The sequence below is a fragment of the Mandrillus leucophaeus genome, unplaced genomic scaffold, assembly GCF_000951045.1.
Source record: "Mandrillus leucophaeus isolate KB7577 unplaced genomic scaffold, Mleu.le_1.0 Scaffold159, whole genome shotgun sequence".
NCBI lineage: Eukaryota > Metazoa > Chordata > Mammalia > Primates > Cercopithecidae > Mandrillus > Mandrillus leucophaeus.
In genome coordinates, this window is record NW_012101576.1 from 729,798 (window position 1) to 745,564 (window position 15,767).

The 15,767-nt window shown below is 39.6% G+C and overlaps 1 protein-coding gene across 4 annotated transcripts in view; it reads right to left on the minus strand.

Moving 5' to 3' along the window:
- Window positions 1-308: 308 nt before the first annotated feature.
- The window catches only part of DTL (denticleless E3 ubiquitin protein ligase homolog (Drosophila)), a 67,104-nt gene continuing 51,645 nt past the window's right edge, over window positions 309-15,767 (minus strand). For 3 of the 4 annotated variants that reach the window (XM_011975788.1, XM_011975786.1, XM_011975785.1), the window contains 2 exons: window positions 4,217-5,049; window positions 309-2,452 (listed from right to left, as the gene is read on the minus strand). In XM_011975788.1, coding sequence (XP_011831178.1) covers window positions 2,354-2,452; window positions 4,217-5,049 — 932 coding nt within the window. In that variant the 3' untranslated portion in view covers window positions 309-2,353. The remainder of the gene's footprint in view (window positions 2,453-4,216; window positions 5,050-15,767) is intronic. The other variant, XM_011975787.1, reaches the window with a different exon arrangement.

The following is a 15,767-nucleotide window of genomic DNA, read 5'->3' on the forward strand; positions in this document are numbered from 1 at the left end:
ATGGGGATAATGGGCTGACCCTCAATACAAGAGTAGCTACACATGGTCTTGATCCATCATCAGTTAAATGTGCAGTCCAGATGATGAAACATTTGAAGGGACTAGTCAGTCATCCTCACAAAATTAAATTAAGGGCCTGTGTTGAAACAGCCAAAAGCAAACTCTTATACGGGATCCTAGCAATAGTGCCTGGAATGTATTCAAATGGAAAAGTTTGTGCTGGAAATACTTGTTTAGAAAAAGAACTACATCACTCCACCCTCCTTTATCAAGTAATCCAAGCCATCTTAAATGCTCAAGGTCTGACCCAGGCAAGATGTTTTTTTATTAAAAGCTCTTTCAGCTTGAAATAGATTATAACTTTGGGAATAAACATTTTATTTAATGAACAAGTAGAAGGGATTCTTGATTACTATAGTTCTTTTGTGTAGACTGCTTCTAGGTAATGCAAAAAGCTCAGAAAAGGACATCAGATAAGGTAAAAGGCTTTATTATTCAGGATCAGCTCAAAGTCTGACACCAACACAGGCAGGGATAATTATCTCATTACAGTTGACCTTTGGCACCCATTTAAAAGTACTAGCTTTCCAAGTGAGACATATTATACCCAGTAGACTCTCGGTATAGTTTCTGACAGCCAAATGTATCCCAATTTCACTCAGTAGTGCTGCCAGGAGATGTGTAAGGATACAAACAAAATCACCTACTTTATCAATCTTTTTCTTTTTCATGGATTTTTCCCCCCATTGGCTTTCAAAGCAAGTGAGATAAACAGCATTACTGGCAGATATTGGTCATAAATAACATCTTTCCAAAGCCCAGCAGTCAAAAAACAAACACTAGATATAAGCAGATTTCCTAAATATTCAGTTAAGGCTATGGTGTGCTTGGTTTTGACCAGAGCAATTCTATGGCTTCCTTTTACTTATTTTTCTCCCTGGATGAAACTATGCTTACTTGACCCATGCAATTTCAGTTGTTACAGCTTTAACTTATAAGATCAAAGGAATTAAGAAGTTGTCAGTAAGAACAGATTTTCAAATAATGACAAAAACCGACATAAAGTTACACAGTCCTCAGGGATATGGATAAAACAAAGTTTCATGATTGGAAGGAGGCTCCCTTCTAAGTATGTAGTACATAGAAAGTATGTAAAGCCTCTTTCCGTGAGGTTACAAAGGTGAAAAATATAAAACAATGGTTCAAGATCACTGATACATAATTGTTGCTTAAGGGGAGGGATGTTGAAGATATTTTGCACATTATTAACTTAGAGTCAGTCTATACACTCTCTGTATTAAATATCTAGAGAAAATTCTATTACTTTTCGGCTCAAGGCTATCTATACTAAAAGGCTATTGCTTTTTATGTACATGAAGAGAAACTCAAAGTTTATGTTTCTGGTTCTGGATTTTCAGTTAAAAGCTATTCTGTTATAAAAATATCAATAAGAAATCATCACTTTTTTCTTAAAATCTGATGACTTATTTTTTTAAAAACATTGCAGCCCCTAAAGAACCGATGACTACACCTGAATTCAAACCCCAGACTGATTTTATAAAACATCTTCCTCTAGTAAATGGCGAAAATCACAACCTCCTGTAGAAAGTGATGTTGGGTTGGCTGACATACCAGATCGCTTGGTGAAAACATGGGGACCCGAAATCTCATACGGGAGATATATTTGAGAGAAAAAAGACAAACACAGCTTTCTGTTGTTGTTCTCCTAGTTTCTCCAAAGAGTTGACATTTATCACTGCATTTAAAATAAAGATGACTTTAACTCAAGAGACTGCATTTTAACACTGAACTGATATAAATGTACTTATCTGAACATCACATTTTTACACATACTTAAAAAAACCTCCACAAAAGCATAGTGAAAAGATTATGTATTTCAAATAAAATTATACATGTTGGAGGCAGAACAGAACCAGGGGTCTTCAGCAGAGGATTTCTTCAGCATTCAGCCTTCACAGGCCTCATGCTGCAGCTGGCAGATACTTTCCACTGAGCATAGAAAAGTTTCAGGGTAACAAGAAACTTGTTTTTTGCCTCCATGAACCAGGATGTCATTATTGTAGAGAACATGAATAATTTAAAAAGTGAAAACTATTCATTCAAAATGCTAGAGTGACAAATTTACTTTATGAAATTTAAACACAGCATTCACCCTGGGGAAGCTGCATATACATTATGGTAGCAGAACCAGATTAGGTACATTTCAGCATTGAAAATATTTTATCTAAAAATGAAAAGGCAGCTTTCTTAAAGACCAGAGTTATAGAGTCAGTCTTGTATTTTTCATCTTATTTTAGTGGACCAAAGCTCAGTAACTCACTCAGATTAGAATCTATAATTCTGTTGAGTGTTCAGGACCACAGAAGTCCTCCTGGGACTTTCTATGGAAGTATGTGCAGATTTTCCTCATGGAGCTGGGAGTGATGGTGACCTAGAGGAAGAAAGTTCAGATTTCAGAGATTTCCTTGAAGTTCAACTGTTACCAAGTTATTACTAAGGTGTACCTTAAATTAGGCCGCCAGAAATTTGATTGTTTAGTTAGCCTACTTTCAGCTCCAAATACTTTTAATGGCAATGTCTTTTTGGCTAATTTGTACTGACTACAGTAAAAACTTAACAGATGATATGTAGGGAAAGAAAGCATAGACTTTTTACGTGAAAAGAAAATATTTACTAGCTAAGTCTCCTAATAAGAAACGAAGAAGTTACAATTAACATCCTTTTTGAAATAAATGAATAAATCAGCTCCCCCATTTATAAACAAAATAGGTATTCAAATGGAAGCTGTTACTCTCTTCTGAAGTTGACATTATCATCATATAAAGGTAAAAAATTTTTAAGAAATGTTAGCTTCAAATAAATTACAAGACCAGCACACTATTTCTACCTTTTAAAGATTTTAAGATTTATTTATCAGTGAAAGTAGTTTTTCCTTGAAACTACTTTTCTGCTAACACATAGCTGAGACCAGCTCCCTTGGAAAAAAAAAAAATAGAAATTTTGGCTAGGGATAAAGAGCAGTCACAATTTTGAGAGAAGGAAAGATTCCTTATAACTCTTTTTTCTCCACTTTCTACAGCAAGGTCTTGATTGCAGTTTGTGTACTAAGTTGTCTTTAAAATGTATCAGTTTATTTTTCTAAAATTATGGGATAGGCCTTCATGAGAGCAGGTGGGGGATATGAACACTTATTAAACCAAAACTGGCCTAAGGTTGGTTATCTAGCTTCTGCCCTTTAAAATGGCAGATGATGCTGATCATGATCCCGGATTCTATTTCAATCATCCTGCCACCACTTCCATAACTCATAACAAGAGCTACTGTGAAGTACAGTGGAAACTTGGTTAACCCATCTCCCCTCAACATGCAAACAATAGAAGCTTTTTATTCCCTCTGACAGGTGCCAATAGCTCACCCAATGCTCTCAGCTACTTCTGCCTCCACCACTGTAATGAATCTTGTTTTTCAAGGTTCACAAACCTATTTCTGCCAGCAATCACTGATGACTGATATTATCTAATTTAAATATTAAGTCAGTCAATGAAATGAGTTCTAAAAAGATAAGTGACACTACACTGAATGTTAAAAAGAATAGATATAAGTGTCAAAAGTATTACTGTGGTGTGGCAAGATGATTATAAAAGACTGGGGAGAAGTCATAAAAATCTAGAAAGATTCTGTACGCAAATTGTTCTGTAAGTATCTAAGTTTCACTGTATTTTAAATAATCACAAAATGTAATTACAAACTGGAAATCTACTTATGGATGTTGGCAACTTTCCCATGAACAACAGCTTTATCTATAAAAAGAGGATGGCATACTGTCTAACAGGGGAGGGGAGATATTTTTGAATTGATATCCTGGAGCATGATGAGGGCTTTAGTGAATCAGGCAACAGGGCTGAGGAGTATGGACCCTGACAGGAGGGATTTTAATGGGATTAAGTAGAGTTGCCAGATAAAATACAGCACATCCAGTTACATTTGAATTTCAAACAAAAAGTTTCTTAGCACAAAAAATTTTTAGTTAAAATATGGCCCATGCAAAATTTTGTATTTATGTGCTAAATTTGGTAGCACTAGGAATAAATAGATTTCTTTCTTTAAAAAAAAAAAAAGCATCTTGACTTGAGACATCTGGGTGTCTGGCCTCTTTTAAGTTAGGAAATGTATCTTCCCACCACTGCTGACTTACCGGGCTTGGCGATGTCTTTCCGCTCTGTCTCCTGGAATTGGGTGTCTGGGATGATGGACTTCGTGGAGATGGATTCTCAGCCTTCCGTTTGGCTGCCATGGCCAACAACCAGTTTTTATTCTCTGGGGAACTATTCTCTTTGCCTACCATTTCAGACCCTTCTCCACAAGGTCTCAAAGGAAGAGGTAGCGTTCCACAGCTTTCTGAAGCATATGGACTGACAGGAGACGGAGGCTCTGAGATACTTGTACCAGCTCCTTCAATTTTGCTTGATTTGGTAGGACCTAGAGAGTCCTTACTAAGGTCTTCCTGGTTACCAGCAAGGCAGCACAGATCCAAATGAAGATTTTCAACTTGGCCATCAAGCTCAGTCACACAGTTACAACTCTTCACACACTTTTGTTTCACACTCTCCAGACAGCTTGAGTCTAGCCTCCTCTTTACTCTATTTCTAGACTCAGAGCAAGCCTCTGCTTGGGATGACTTCTGGCTCACGGGAATAAGAGCTTTTCTTGGAGACATGATCTTAGTCTCGGAAGCAGGTGGAGTGATGGGTGGTGATGAGGAAGGTGTTCGGGTCACCCAGTTTCTAATTGACATCTTGAAAGATGAAGGTGGCTTGGGAGAGACGGAGGAGACAGAACCTCTTCTGTTGAGGGGAGACCGGGCCTTGGCAGGAGGGGTTTTAATAGAGAACGTAGGAGTATTTGAAGGAAGAGGGAGGTCTCCAGCACAGCTTGGGGCACAAGCTGCGGATGACGGGGAAGAAATGGATGCATTGCACTTTACCCTGGGGGCTTTGGCAGGAGTACTCTGGCTACTCGTTACTGTTACTGAAAAAGAGGAGAGGATCATGAAAATCAGAAGTGAAAGCCATACAAAGTCCCTAAATTCTCATCAAGAAAAATCATAGTTAACTTAATTATCTAAGGGTCAATTTGCCAGTAAGTAGGTTATATACATCACTTGATTCCAACCATACCCTTTTAACATTTCCAAGTCACCAAACTCCCAACTATCCCATTATAAAATATATACTTGTAAAAATCAACAAAATACCAAAAAACATAAAGAGAAAAAATTTAAAGCGCCTACATAAACCACGTTTAGCATACTTTCTATATTTGTGCATGTGATACATACTACACATCTCAACTTATTTCTATACAAAAATGAGACTGATAGAAGGGAAAAGTGGCAGATAGGAGGCAGGACTAACTTGCCACTCAGACAGAACAGAACAGCATGTGGAGACTCACATAGTGAACTCTGGCTCCAAGAACTACCACAGGAACATATCAGAAAAAACAAAAGAATTAACAGATCCTTTGAAAGAAGTAGCTTGCTGCTGCAAAATCCATAAGACAGCAGAAAAATTGAGTGCCCAAAGTGTGAGAGGGCTCCCGAAACTGCATGCTTGGTTGAAGAAGACAACCATCCCTGATAGAGAACTGGTCTTCGGTCAAGGGTATATGAGCAGCTGCACTCCCCTGCTAGAACCTCCAAACAAACTCTCAAGGTCCAAAGTGTGAGAGGGTGGCCGTGCATGGTGGTTCACGCCTGTAATCCCAGCACTATGGGAGGCGGAGGTGGGTGGATCACTTGAGGTCAGGAGTTCAAGACCAGCCTGGCCAACATGGTGAAACCCTGTCTCTATTCAAAATACAAAAATTAGCCAGGCATGGTAATGTGCACCTGTAGTCCCAGCTACTCAGGAGGCTGAGGCAGAAGAATCGCTTGAACCCAGGAGGTGGAAGTTGAAGTGAGCCAAGATCTTGCCCACTGCACTCCAGCCTGGCCGACAGAGCATGACTCCATTTCAAAACAGAAAACAGTGTGAGGGGTGAAAATCCACCTCTGCACACATCCTCAATGGGGAACCTGAAAATCCAGATCATAGGAGAAGGAGAACTGAAATAAATTTAGAGAGCCAAACAAAATATATAAGTAGAAGCAGCAGCAGCAAGAGCCCTGTAGGCACTCCTGGTCCCCAGGGAAACCATTTCTGACTATTTCACAGGGATCTTTGGAGAGGGCAGCCAATGGAATTGGGGAACGACCATAGGGAGAAGGAGACTTTCAGCTGAACTTTGTAATAATTTCAACTGAGCGTGAATTTTCCTGGGCAGAATCTGTGGGGGGGATGGGACAAACAGGAAGTGCACATATGAGCACAGAAGCCGTGGCAGGCAGATGGGCAAGGTCTAAAACCCCTGCTTGCTTTCTCGGCGGGGAGGCGTGTAGTCTAGGGCACGATATCCACCCTGTGCACTGGAGGCATGGATATAAATTTGATTCTGTTGGGCTGTTAGGGAAGCACGGCAGGAGTGAGACTGGCCTTGCTGGCTGTGGCCTGTCACTGCTGGCTTTCCCCTATTTCCCTGGTGATGTGTATGAAGCAGCAGAGGCAGCCATAATCTCCCTTAGAACATAACTCCGTTGGCCTGTGAACCACCACTCCCACCACCCAGAGGCCACAGCAAGCCCCACCCAAGGAGTCTGAGCTCAGACACACTATCCCTGCCCCCACCAGATGGTCTTTCTCTAACCGCCCTGGTAGCCGTAAACAAAAGACATAAACTTGTGGGAGTTCTATGGTCCTGCGCATTGAGTAAGAAACCCGAACATTTATCCAGGCAACCTTAGGGCAAGCTTATATCCCTGCTATACTACCACCGCAGTTGATACTCTCTTGAAAGCAACACCTCTGGGCTGGAGGCCAACCAATTCAAGCCATCACAGCAACTCAACAGAACAACCCTGCTCCAAGAAAGGAGAAAATAGCAGCTAATTCTACTGCCTGTAACATCTCTGCCAACCAGAGGTCCTGAGTCTGTCCATGTAATAACTTCAGTGCTAGTAGAACTAGCATTCAAGACAACCAGTGCACTAAACAAAACTACAACCAAATACTCTCACACAGTCCACTTCATCCCCTTGCTACCACCTCCATCAGAGCAGGTGCTGGTATCCACGGCATACAGACCTGAAAGATCACATCACAGGACTCTTTGCAGACACTCTCGAGTACCAGACTAGCACCCAGTAGCTCTGCTGAGTGGCTCGACCCAGAAGAGCAATAACAATCACTGCAGTCCGGCCCTCAGGAAGCCCCACCCCTAGGGAAGGGGGAGAGCACCACATCAAGGGATCACCCTGTGGGACAAAATAATTTAAACAGCAGACATTGAATCCCAGATCTTCTGATATAGTCCACCCAAATGAGAAGGAACCAGAAAAACAATTCTGGTAATAAGACAAAACAAGGTTCTATAACCACCCCTAAAAGATCACACTAGCTCACCAGCAAATGGATCCAAACCAAGAATAAATCTTTGAATTGCCAGAAAAGAATTCAGAAGGTCAATTATTAAGCTACTTAAGGACGCACCAGAGAAAGGTGAAAACCAACTTAAATTTTAAAACAAAACAGGATGTAGATGAAAAGAATCTCCAGAGAAACAGATATCATAAATAAAAAACAATCATGACTTTTGGAAATGAAAGACACATTTAGAGAAATGCAAAATACACTGGAAAGTTTTAACAATAGAATCAAACAAGTAGAAGAAAGAATTTCAGAGCTCAAAGACAAGGCTTTTGAATTAACCCAATCCAACAAAGACAAAGGCAAAAGAATAAAAACTTCTCTGGCCTTGCTCGAGATCTAGACATCCAAATACAAGAAGCTCAGAGAACACCCAGGAAATTCATCACAAAAAGATCATCACCTAGGCACACAGTCATCAGGTTATCTAAAGTCAAGATGAAAGAAAAAATCTTAAGAGCTGGGAGGCAAAAGCATCAGGTAACCTGTAAAGGAAAAACCTATCAGATTAACAGCAGATACCCTACAAACTAGAAGGGATTAAGGTCTTATCTTTAGCCTTATTAAATAATTATTAGCTGACAAAATAATTATCAGCCAAGAATTTTGTATCCAGTGAAAGTAAGCTTCATAAATGAAGAAAAGATAAAGTATTTTTCAAACGCTGAGACAATTTGCCACTACCAAGCCAGCACAGTTTACAAAAACTGCTAAAAGGAGTTCTAAATCTGGAAGCAAAACCTCAAAATACACCAAAATAGAATCTCATCTCATAGTGGGGGACTTCAATATAGAAAGTCAACATAGAAACAGTGGACTTACACCCTAGAACAAATGAATTTAACAGGTTATTTACAGAACATTCTACCCAACAACTGCAGAGTATACATTCTATTCATCAGAACATTCATGGAACATTCTCCAAGATAGAGACCATATGATAGGCCACAAAACAAGTCTCAATAAATTTAAGAAAATCAAAATTATATAAAGTACTCTCTCAGACCACAGGGGAATAAAATTGGAAATCAACTCCAAAGGGAATTCTTAAAACCACGCAACATTAAATAATTTGCCCCTGAATGATCTTTGGGTCAATAATGAAATCAAAATCAAGCTGGAAATTAAAAAAATTCTTTGAACTGAATGAAAAAAGTGACACAACCTAACAAAACCTCTGAGATACAGCAAAAGCAGTGCTAAGAGGAAAGCTCACAGCATTGAGTGCCTACATCAAAAAGTCTGAAAGAGCACAAATTGACAGTCTAAGGTCACACCTCAAGAACTAGAGAAACAAGAACAAACGAAACCCAAACCCAGGAGAAGGAAAGATATAACAAAGATCAGAGTAGAACTTAGTGAAATTGAAACAACAACAACAACAAAATACAAAAGACAAATGAAACAAAAAGCTGGGTCTTTGAAAAGATAAACAAAATTGATAGCCCATTAGTGAGATTAACCAAGAAAAGAAAAGATCCAAATAAGTTCAATTAGAAATGAAACAGGAAATATTAACAACGAATACCACAGAAATACAAAAGATCATTCAAGGCTACTATGAACACCTTTATGCTCACCAACTGGAAAACCTAGGGAGATGGATAAATTCCTGGAAATATACAACCCTCCTAGATTAAACCAGGAAGAAATAGGAACTCTGAACAGATCAATAACAAGCACTGAGATTGAAATGGTAATTAAGAAATTGCCAACAAGAAAAAGTCCAGGACCAGATGGATTCACTGCTGAATTCTATCAGACATTCAAAGAAGAACTGGTACCAATCCTACTGAAACTATTCCAAAAGAGAAAGAGGGAATCTTCCCTAAATCATCCTATGAAGCCAGTATCACTCTAATACCAAAGCCAGGAAAGGACATGACAAAAAAGAAAACTACAGACCAATATCCCTGATGAACGTAGATGCAAAAATCCTCAACAAAATACTAGCTAACCAAATCCAACAGTATATCAAAAAGATAATCTACCATGATCAAATGGATTTCAAACCAGGGATGCAGGGTTAGTTTAATATACACAAGTCAATACATGTGATACGGCATATAAACAGAATTAAAAACAAAAATCAGGCCGGGTGTGGTGGCTCACACCTGTAATCCCAGCACTTTGGGAGGCTGAGGAGGGCAGATCACTTGAGGTCAGGAGTTTGAGACCAGCCTGGCCAACATGGTGAAACCCTATCTAAAAATACAAAAATTAGCTAGATGTGGTATCCCAGTTACTTGGGAGGCTGAGGCAGGAGAATCCCTTGAACCTGGGTGGCGGAGGTTGCAGTGAGCTGAGATCGTGCCACTGTACCCCAGCCTGGGGAACAAGAGCGAAACTCTGTCTAAGAGAAAAACAAACAAAAACACATGATCACCTCAATAGAAGCAGAAAAAACATTTCAGAAAATCTAGCATCGCTTTATGATGAAAACCCTCAGCAAAATCAGCATAGAAGGAACATATTTTAAGGTAATAAAAGTCATCCATGACAAACCCACAGTCAACGTTATAGTGAATGCAGAAAAGTTGAAAGCATTCCTCATGAGAACTGGAAAAAGACAAGGATGCCCACTTTCACCACTTCTATTCAACATAGTAGTGGAAGCCCTAGCCAGTCACAGCCAGTCAGAAAAGAGAAATAAAAGGCATCCAAATTGGTAAAGAGGAAGTCAAGCTGTCGCTGTTAGCAAATGATATGATTGTATACCTGGAAAACCCTAAAAACTCATGCAAAAAGCTCCTAGATCTGATAAATGAATTCAGTTAAGTTTCAGGATACAAAATCAATGTACATAAATCAGTAGTACTGCTATACAGCAATAGCAAACAAGCTGCAAATCAAATCAATAACTCAACCCCTTTTACAATAGCTGCAAAACCAAAGAATATACCTAACTAAGGAAGTAAAAGACCTCTACAAGGAAAATTACAGAACACTGCTGAAAGAAATCAGACGACACAACAAATGGAAAAACACATCCTATGTTCAAGGATGGGTAGAATCAATGCCGTGAAAATAACTATACTGCCAAAAGCAATCTACAAATTCAATGCAGTTCCCACCAAAATACCATATAATTCCTCACAGAACTAGAAAAAACAATCCTAAAAGTTATATGGAACCAAAGAACAGCCCACATAGCCAAAGCAAGACTAAGCAAAAAGAACAAATCTGGAGGCATCACATTACCTGACTTCAAACTATATTACAAGGCTATAGTCACTCAAATAGCATGGTACTGGTATAAAAATAGGCATATAGACCAATGGAATAGAAGAGAGAACCCAGAAATAAAACTAAATACTTACAGCTAACTAATCGTCAACAAAGCAAACAAAAACATAAGGTGGGGGAAAGGACAACCCTATTCAATGGTGCTGGGATAACTAGCAAGCCACATGTAGGAGAATGAAACTGGATCCTCATCTCTCACCTTATACAAAAATCAGCTCCAGATGGACCAAAGACTTACATCTAAGACCTGAAACTATAAAAACTCTAGAAGATAACATGGGAAAAACTCTTCTAGACATGGCCTAGGCAAAGAGTTCATGACCAATAACCCAAAAGCAAATGCAAGAAAAACAAAGATAAATAGATGGGACTTAATTAAACTAAAAAGCTTCTGCACAGCAAAATAAATAATCAGCAAAGTAAACAAAGAACCCACAGAGTGGGAGAAAATCTTCACAATCTATGCAACTGACAAACGACTATTATCCAGAATCTACAAGGAACTCAAACAAATTGATACGGGAGTGCTGGGAAGGGAAGCGCATGGCCCCTTTAAATGATACAGAATGAGGGAAGAGAAGTGCTGGGTAGAAGGTGTGATCCCTGGCTAGGGTTCCATCCCCACGGACCTAGGTGAGGACAGGCATTTCCTGCCCAAATGGTTCATTTCCCAGACCACCTTGGCCTGCCACGCCCCCATCCTGTGCCTATAAAAACCCCCAAGACCCTAGCAGGAACACATGGTGACTGGATGTTGTGAGGAACACATCAGCAGAAAAAGACACAAGTGGCTGCTCCTCAAGCAGACGTTGAAAGGAGCACGCTGGCGGAAGAGCACACTGACAGGCTTCGGCAGGCTGGCCGGCCAGCAGGGCATCAACCGGTGGAATGATGCAGTTTGGTCGGGGCAGTCAGAGGAGAACCTGGGCCGCCAAGGGCCCAACTCCAGGGGAAAACCATCTCCCTTCTGGCTCCGCCATCTGCGGAGAGCTACTTCTGCTCAGTGGAACCTTGCACTCGAATTCTCCAAGCCCACATGTGATCCGATTCTTCTGGTACACCAAGGCAAGAACCCCGGAATACAGAAAGCCCTCTGTCCTTGAGATAAAGCAGGGGTCTAATAGAGCTAGTTAACACAAGCCGCCTATAGACAGCAAAACTAAAAGAGCACCCTGTAACACATACCCACTGCGGCTTCAAGAGCTGTAAACATTCACCCCCAGACACTGTTGTGGGGTTGGAGCCCCACAGCTTGCGCATCTGTATGCTCCCCTAGAGGTTTGAGCAGCGGGGCATTGAAAAAGAGCCACACCCTCACTGCACGTCCTGCAAGGGGGACAAGGGAACTTTTCCAGTTTTAAAATCAGCAAAGAAAAAACCAAATAATCCCATCAAAAAGTGGGCTAAGGATATGAATAACAGAAAATTCTAAAAAAAAAAAAAAAAAAAAAAAAAAAAAAAAGGATATACATAGGGCCATCAAACTTACGAAAAAATGCTCAACATCACTAATAATCAGGGAAATGTAAATCAAAACCACAATGCAATACCACCTTACTCCTGCAAGAATAGCCGTAATTGGGGTGGATGTGGTGGAAAGGGAACACTTTTACATTGCTGGTGGGAATGTAAACTAGTACAACCACTATGGAAAACAGTACAGAGATTCTGTAAAGAACTAAAAGCAGATATACCATTTGATTCAGCAATCCCACCACTGATATCTACCCAGAGGAAAAAAAGTCATTATATGAAAAAGACACTTGCACATGCATGTTTATAGCAACATAATTTGCAACTGCAAAAATGTGGAACCAGCCCAGATGCCCTTCAATCAAAGTGGATAAAGAAAATGTGCTGTGTATATATATACCATGGAATACTACTTAGCCATAAAATGGAATTGAAATAATGGCATTTGCAGGAACCAGGATGGAGTTGGAGACCATTATCTTTTTTTTTAAAGCTGTTGTCTCGCTATGTCGCCCAGGCTAGATTGCAGTGGCACAATCTCGGCTTGCTGCAACCTCAACCTCCATCTCCCAGGTTCAAGCAATTCTCCTGCCCCAGCCTCCCAAGTAGCTGGGACTACAGGCATGCACCACCACGCCTGACTAAGTTTTGTATTTTTAGTAGAGAGGGGGTTTCACTATGTTGGCCAGGCTGGTCTTGAATTCCCGACCTCAGGTGATCCACCTGCCTCGGCCTCCCAAAGTGCTAGGATTACAGGCATGAGCCACTGCGCCTGGTCTGGAGACCATTATTCTAAGTGAAGTAGCTCAGGAATGGAACCAAACATCATATGTTCTCACTTACAAGTGGGAGCTAAGCTATGAAGATGCAAAGGCATAAGAATGATACAATGGAATTTGGGGACTCAAGGTGGGAGGCAGGTAAGGGATAAAAGACTACACATTGGTTACAGCGTACACCACTGGGGTGATGGGTGCACCAAAATTTCAGAAATCACTACTAAAGTACTTATCCATGTAATCAAACATCACCTGTTCCCCCAAAACTATTGAAATTTTTAAAAAAGGAGAGATCACTATATATACACTATTTAGTAATCTTTTATCTCAAGTCAATTTATTTGTATTATGTATATAGGCTATAATGTGATGTTTTGATACATGCATACATTGTAGAATGATTAAATCAAGCCAATTCACATCACTTCATATATTTTTGCGGTGAGAACATTTAAAATCTACTCAGCAATTTTCAGGTACATAGTACATTATTCTACTCTCTGCTCCTATGAGTTCAACTTTTTAAGATTCCACACATGAGATCATGCAGTGTTTGTCTTTCTGTGTCTGGCTTATTTCTCCTAGCTTAATGTCTTTCAGGTTCATTTCTGTTGTTGCAAATGACATTAACTTTCTTCTTTTTCAAGGCTGAATAGTATTCTATTGTGTATATACATCATATTGTCTTTACTGTTGATGAATACTTAGGTGATTCCGTATCTTGGCTATCATGAATAGTGCTGCAGTGAACACTGGAGTGCAGGTATCGCTTCCACATACTGCTATCATTTTTTTGGATATATACCCCAAAGTGAAATTGCTGGATCATTTGGTAGTTCTATTTTTAATTTTTTGAGAAACTGCCATTCTGTTTTCCATAATGGCTATACTAATTTACATTCCCACCAGTGTACAAGGGTTCCCTTTTCTCCACATCCTTACCAATACTTGCTACCTTTTGTCTTTTTGATAAAAGCTATTCTAACAGGTGTGAGGGGATATCTCATTGTGGTTTTGATTTACATTTCCCTGATGATTGGTGATGTTGAGAAGTTTTTCATATACCTGTTGGTCATCTGTATGTCTTCTTTTGAGAAACATCTATTCAGGCTCTTTGCCCATTTTAAAATTAGGACCAACCTGCTTCCTTAATGTATCGTGAACATTTCCCACATTAATACAGATTTACCTTATCATTTTTAACAGCTACAATGTATTCTAAGGTATAGGTATTCTACAGCACATTTAATGCTGCCATTAGCATTCTTATATAAACTCTTGAGCAATGCTAGGGCAGAAAGGCACTGCACAGGGGCTCTCAAACAGGAACCCATAGATCTAAAATCTGGCACAATCACTTACTATGTGACTTGGGCATAACCCTTTATCTCCTTGGACTCAGATTCTTTATCTGTTAAATGGAGATAGTTTTTCTTTTCACAAGAAGCCATTCAATCAGTTACGTGTTTAGGTTATCAGGCCTCACATGGCTTTCCACTTTATTTTACAAATGACTACTATTTTCCACAAATAAAAAAAATTCAGAATCTCAGTGCTTGCTCTCTGTAAATCAAATCAAACTTAGTAAATAGGGTTTCTCTATGTGTACCCATCCCTTTGTTTACATACGATGGCAAGTACATCAGGCAAATTTTTATGAACTTTATGCTTCTTCCCTCTCAGGCCCTACTACAGACAACACTTTCTCAATTTCCTTCTGAGCTTTCTAGATTGCTGAAATAGCATTCCTGTTGTCAGATAATAAGGGCATTTATTTATTTCTTAGTCACAAAGCCTTTGAATTGTTAACTATGATTTTTACCTAATTGCATTTATATCTAGCTGAATTTAGGATGGGCTGATATAAAAATGCAATCTCTCTTTTAGCAGAAATAAAGATTGGCAAGTATTCACTTTAGTCAGTTAATTATTCTGTCCTTTTTCACTCGGTGCTTTTCACTCCTAAAGCAGTCTTGCCTTGAGAGAGAGAAATTCTACAAATTGACTTTTGCTTAAACTTTTCTCGTCAACCATGTTTAGAACCAGCCAAAATGATACTGCTCTTTTTAATAAGGATCATTAATGAAAAACCCCATTTTGTCATAAGGTGCTATGAAAAGGACTTAGTAACAGGGACCTATTCATGAAGCCTCTGGTTATGGCTCTCACACTAATGCTCTAGAGCTTGATAACAGCTATTTTTTTCAGCAGAAGGAAGTTTTCATTTGTTGCACTCCTTGGTGCAGGTCAATAGTCACTGCACAGCTGCCACAGTCATCTGTCATCTGTTCCATTTAAGTAGGTCAAAGTGTACATCTAGGGCAGAAAGTTCTAAAATTTTATGAGTCCTATAATATGCCAATTAACAAGGCAGGATTGGAGAAGAAGGAAGAGTTGGGACAGGGACAAACCAGGTATGTAGGTTTCTGAAACTTGCATGGCATACACTGGAAGTATTTACTGATAGGGCTGGTATAAAATTGATGTGTTGGAAAGTTGGGGCATTTCCTCTTCCTTCAGGATGTCATGGTGAAAGAGGAAATGGACCATGGGGGTCAAAGAGATTTTGTTAGCTTTGAAGGTTAGCAAACGCTGGGTCAAATTTAGCGTGTGTGTATGTGTTTTTTAAACAGTAACTAGATTATAACAGTATGAAAGTTAATGGTAAAAAAATTCAACCAGTACAGAGGGGAAGAGGGTAGAAACAGGATCCGCTTTTCAACTT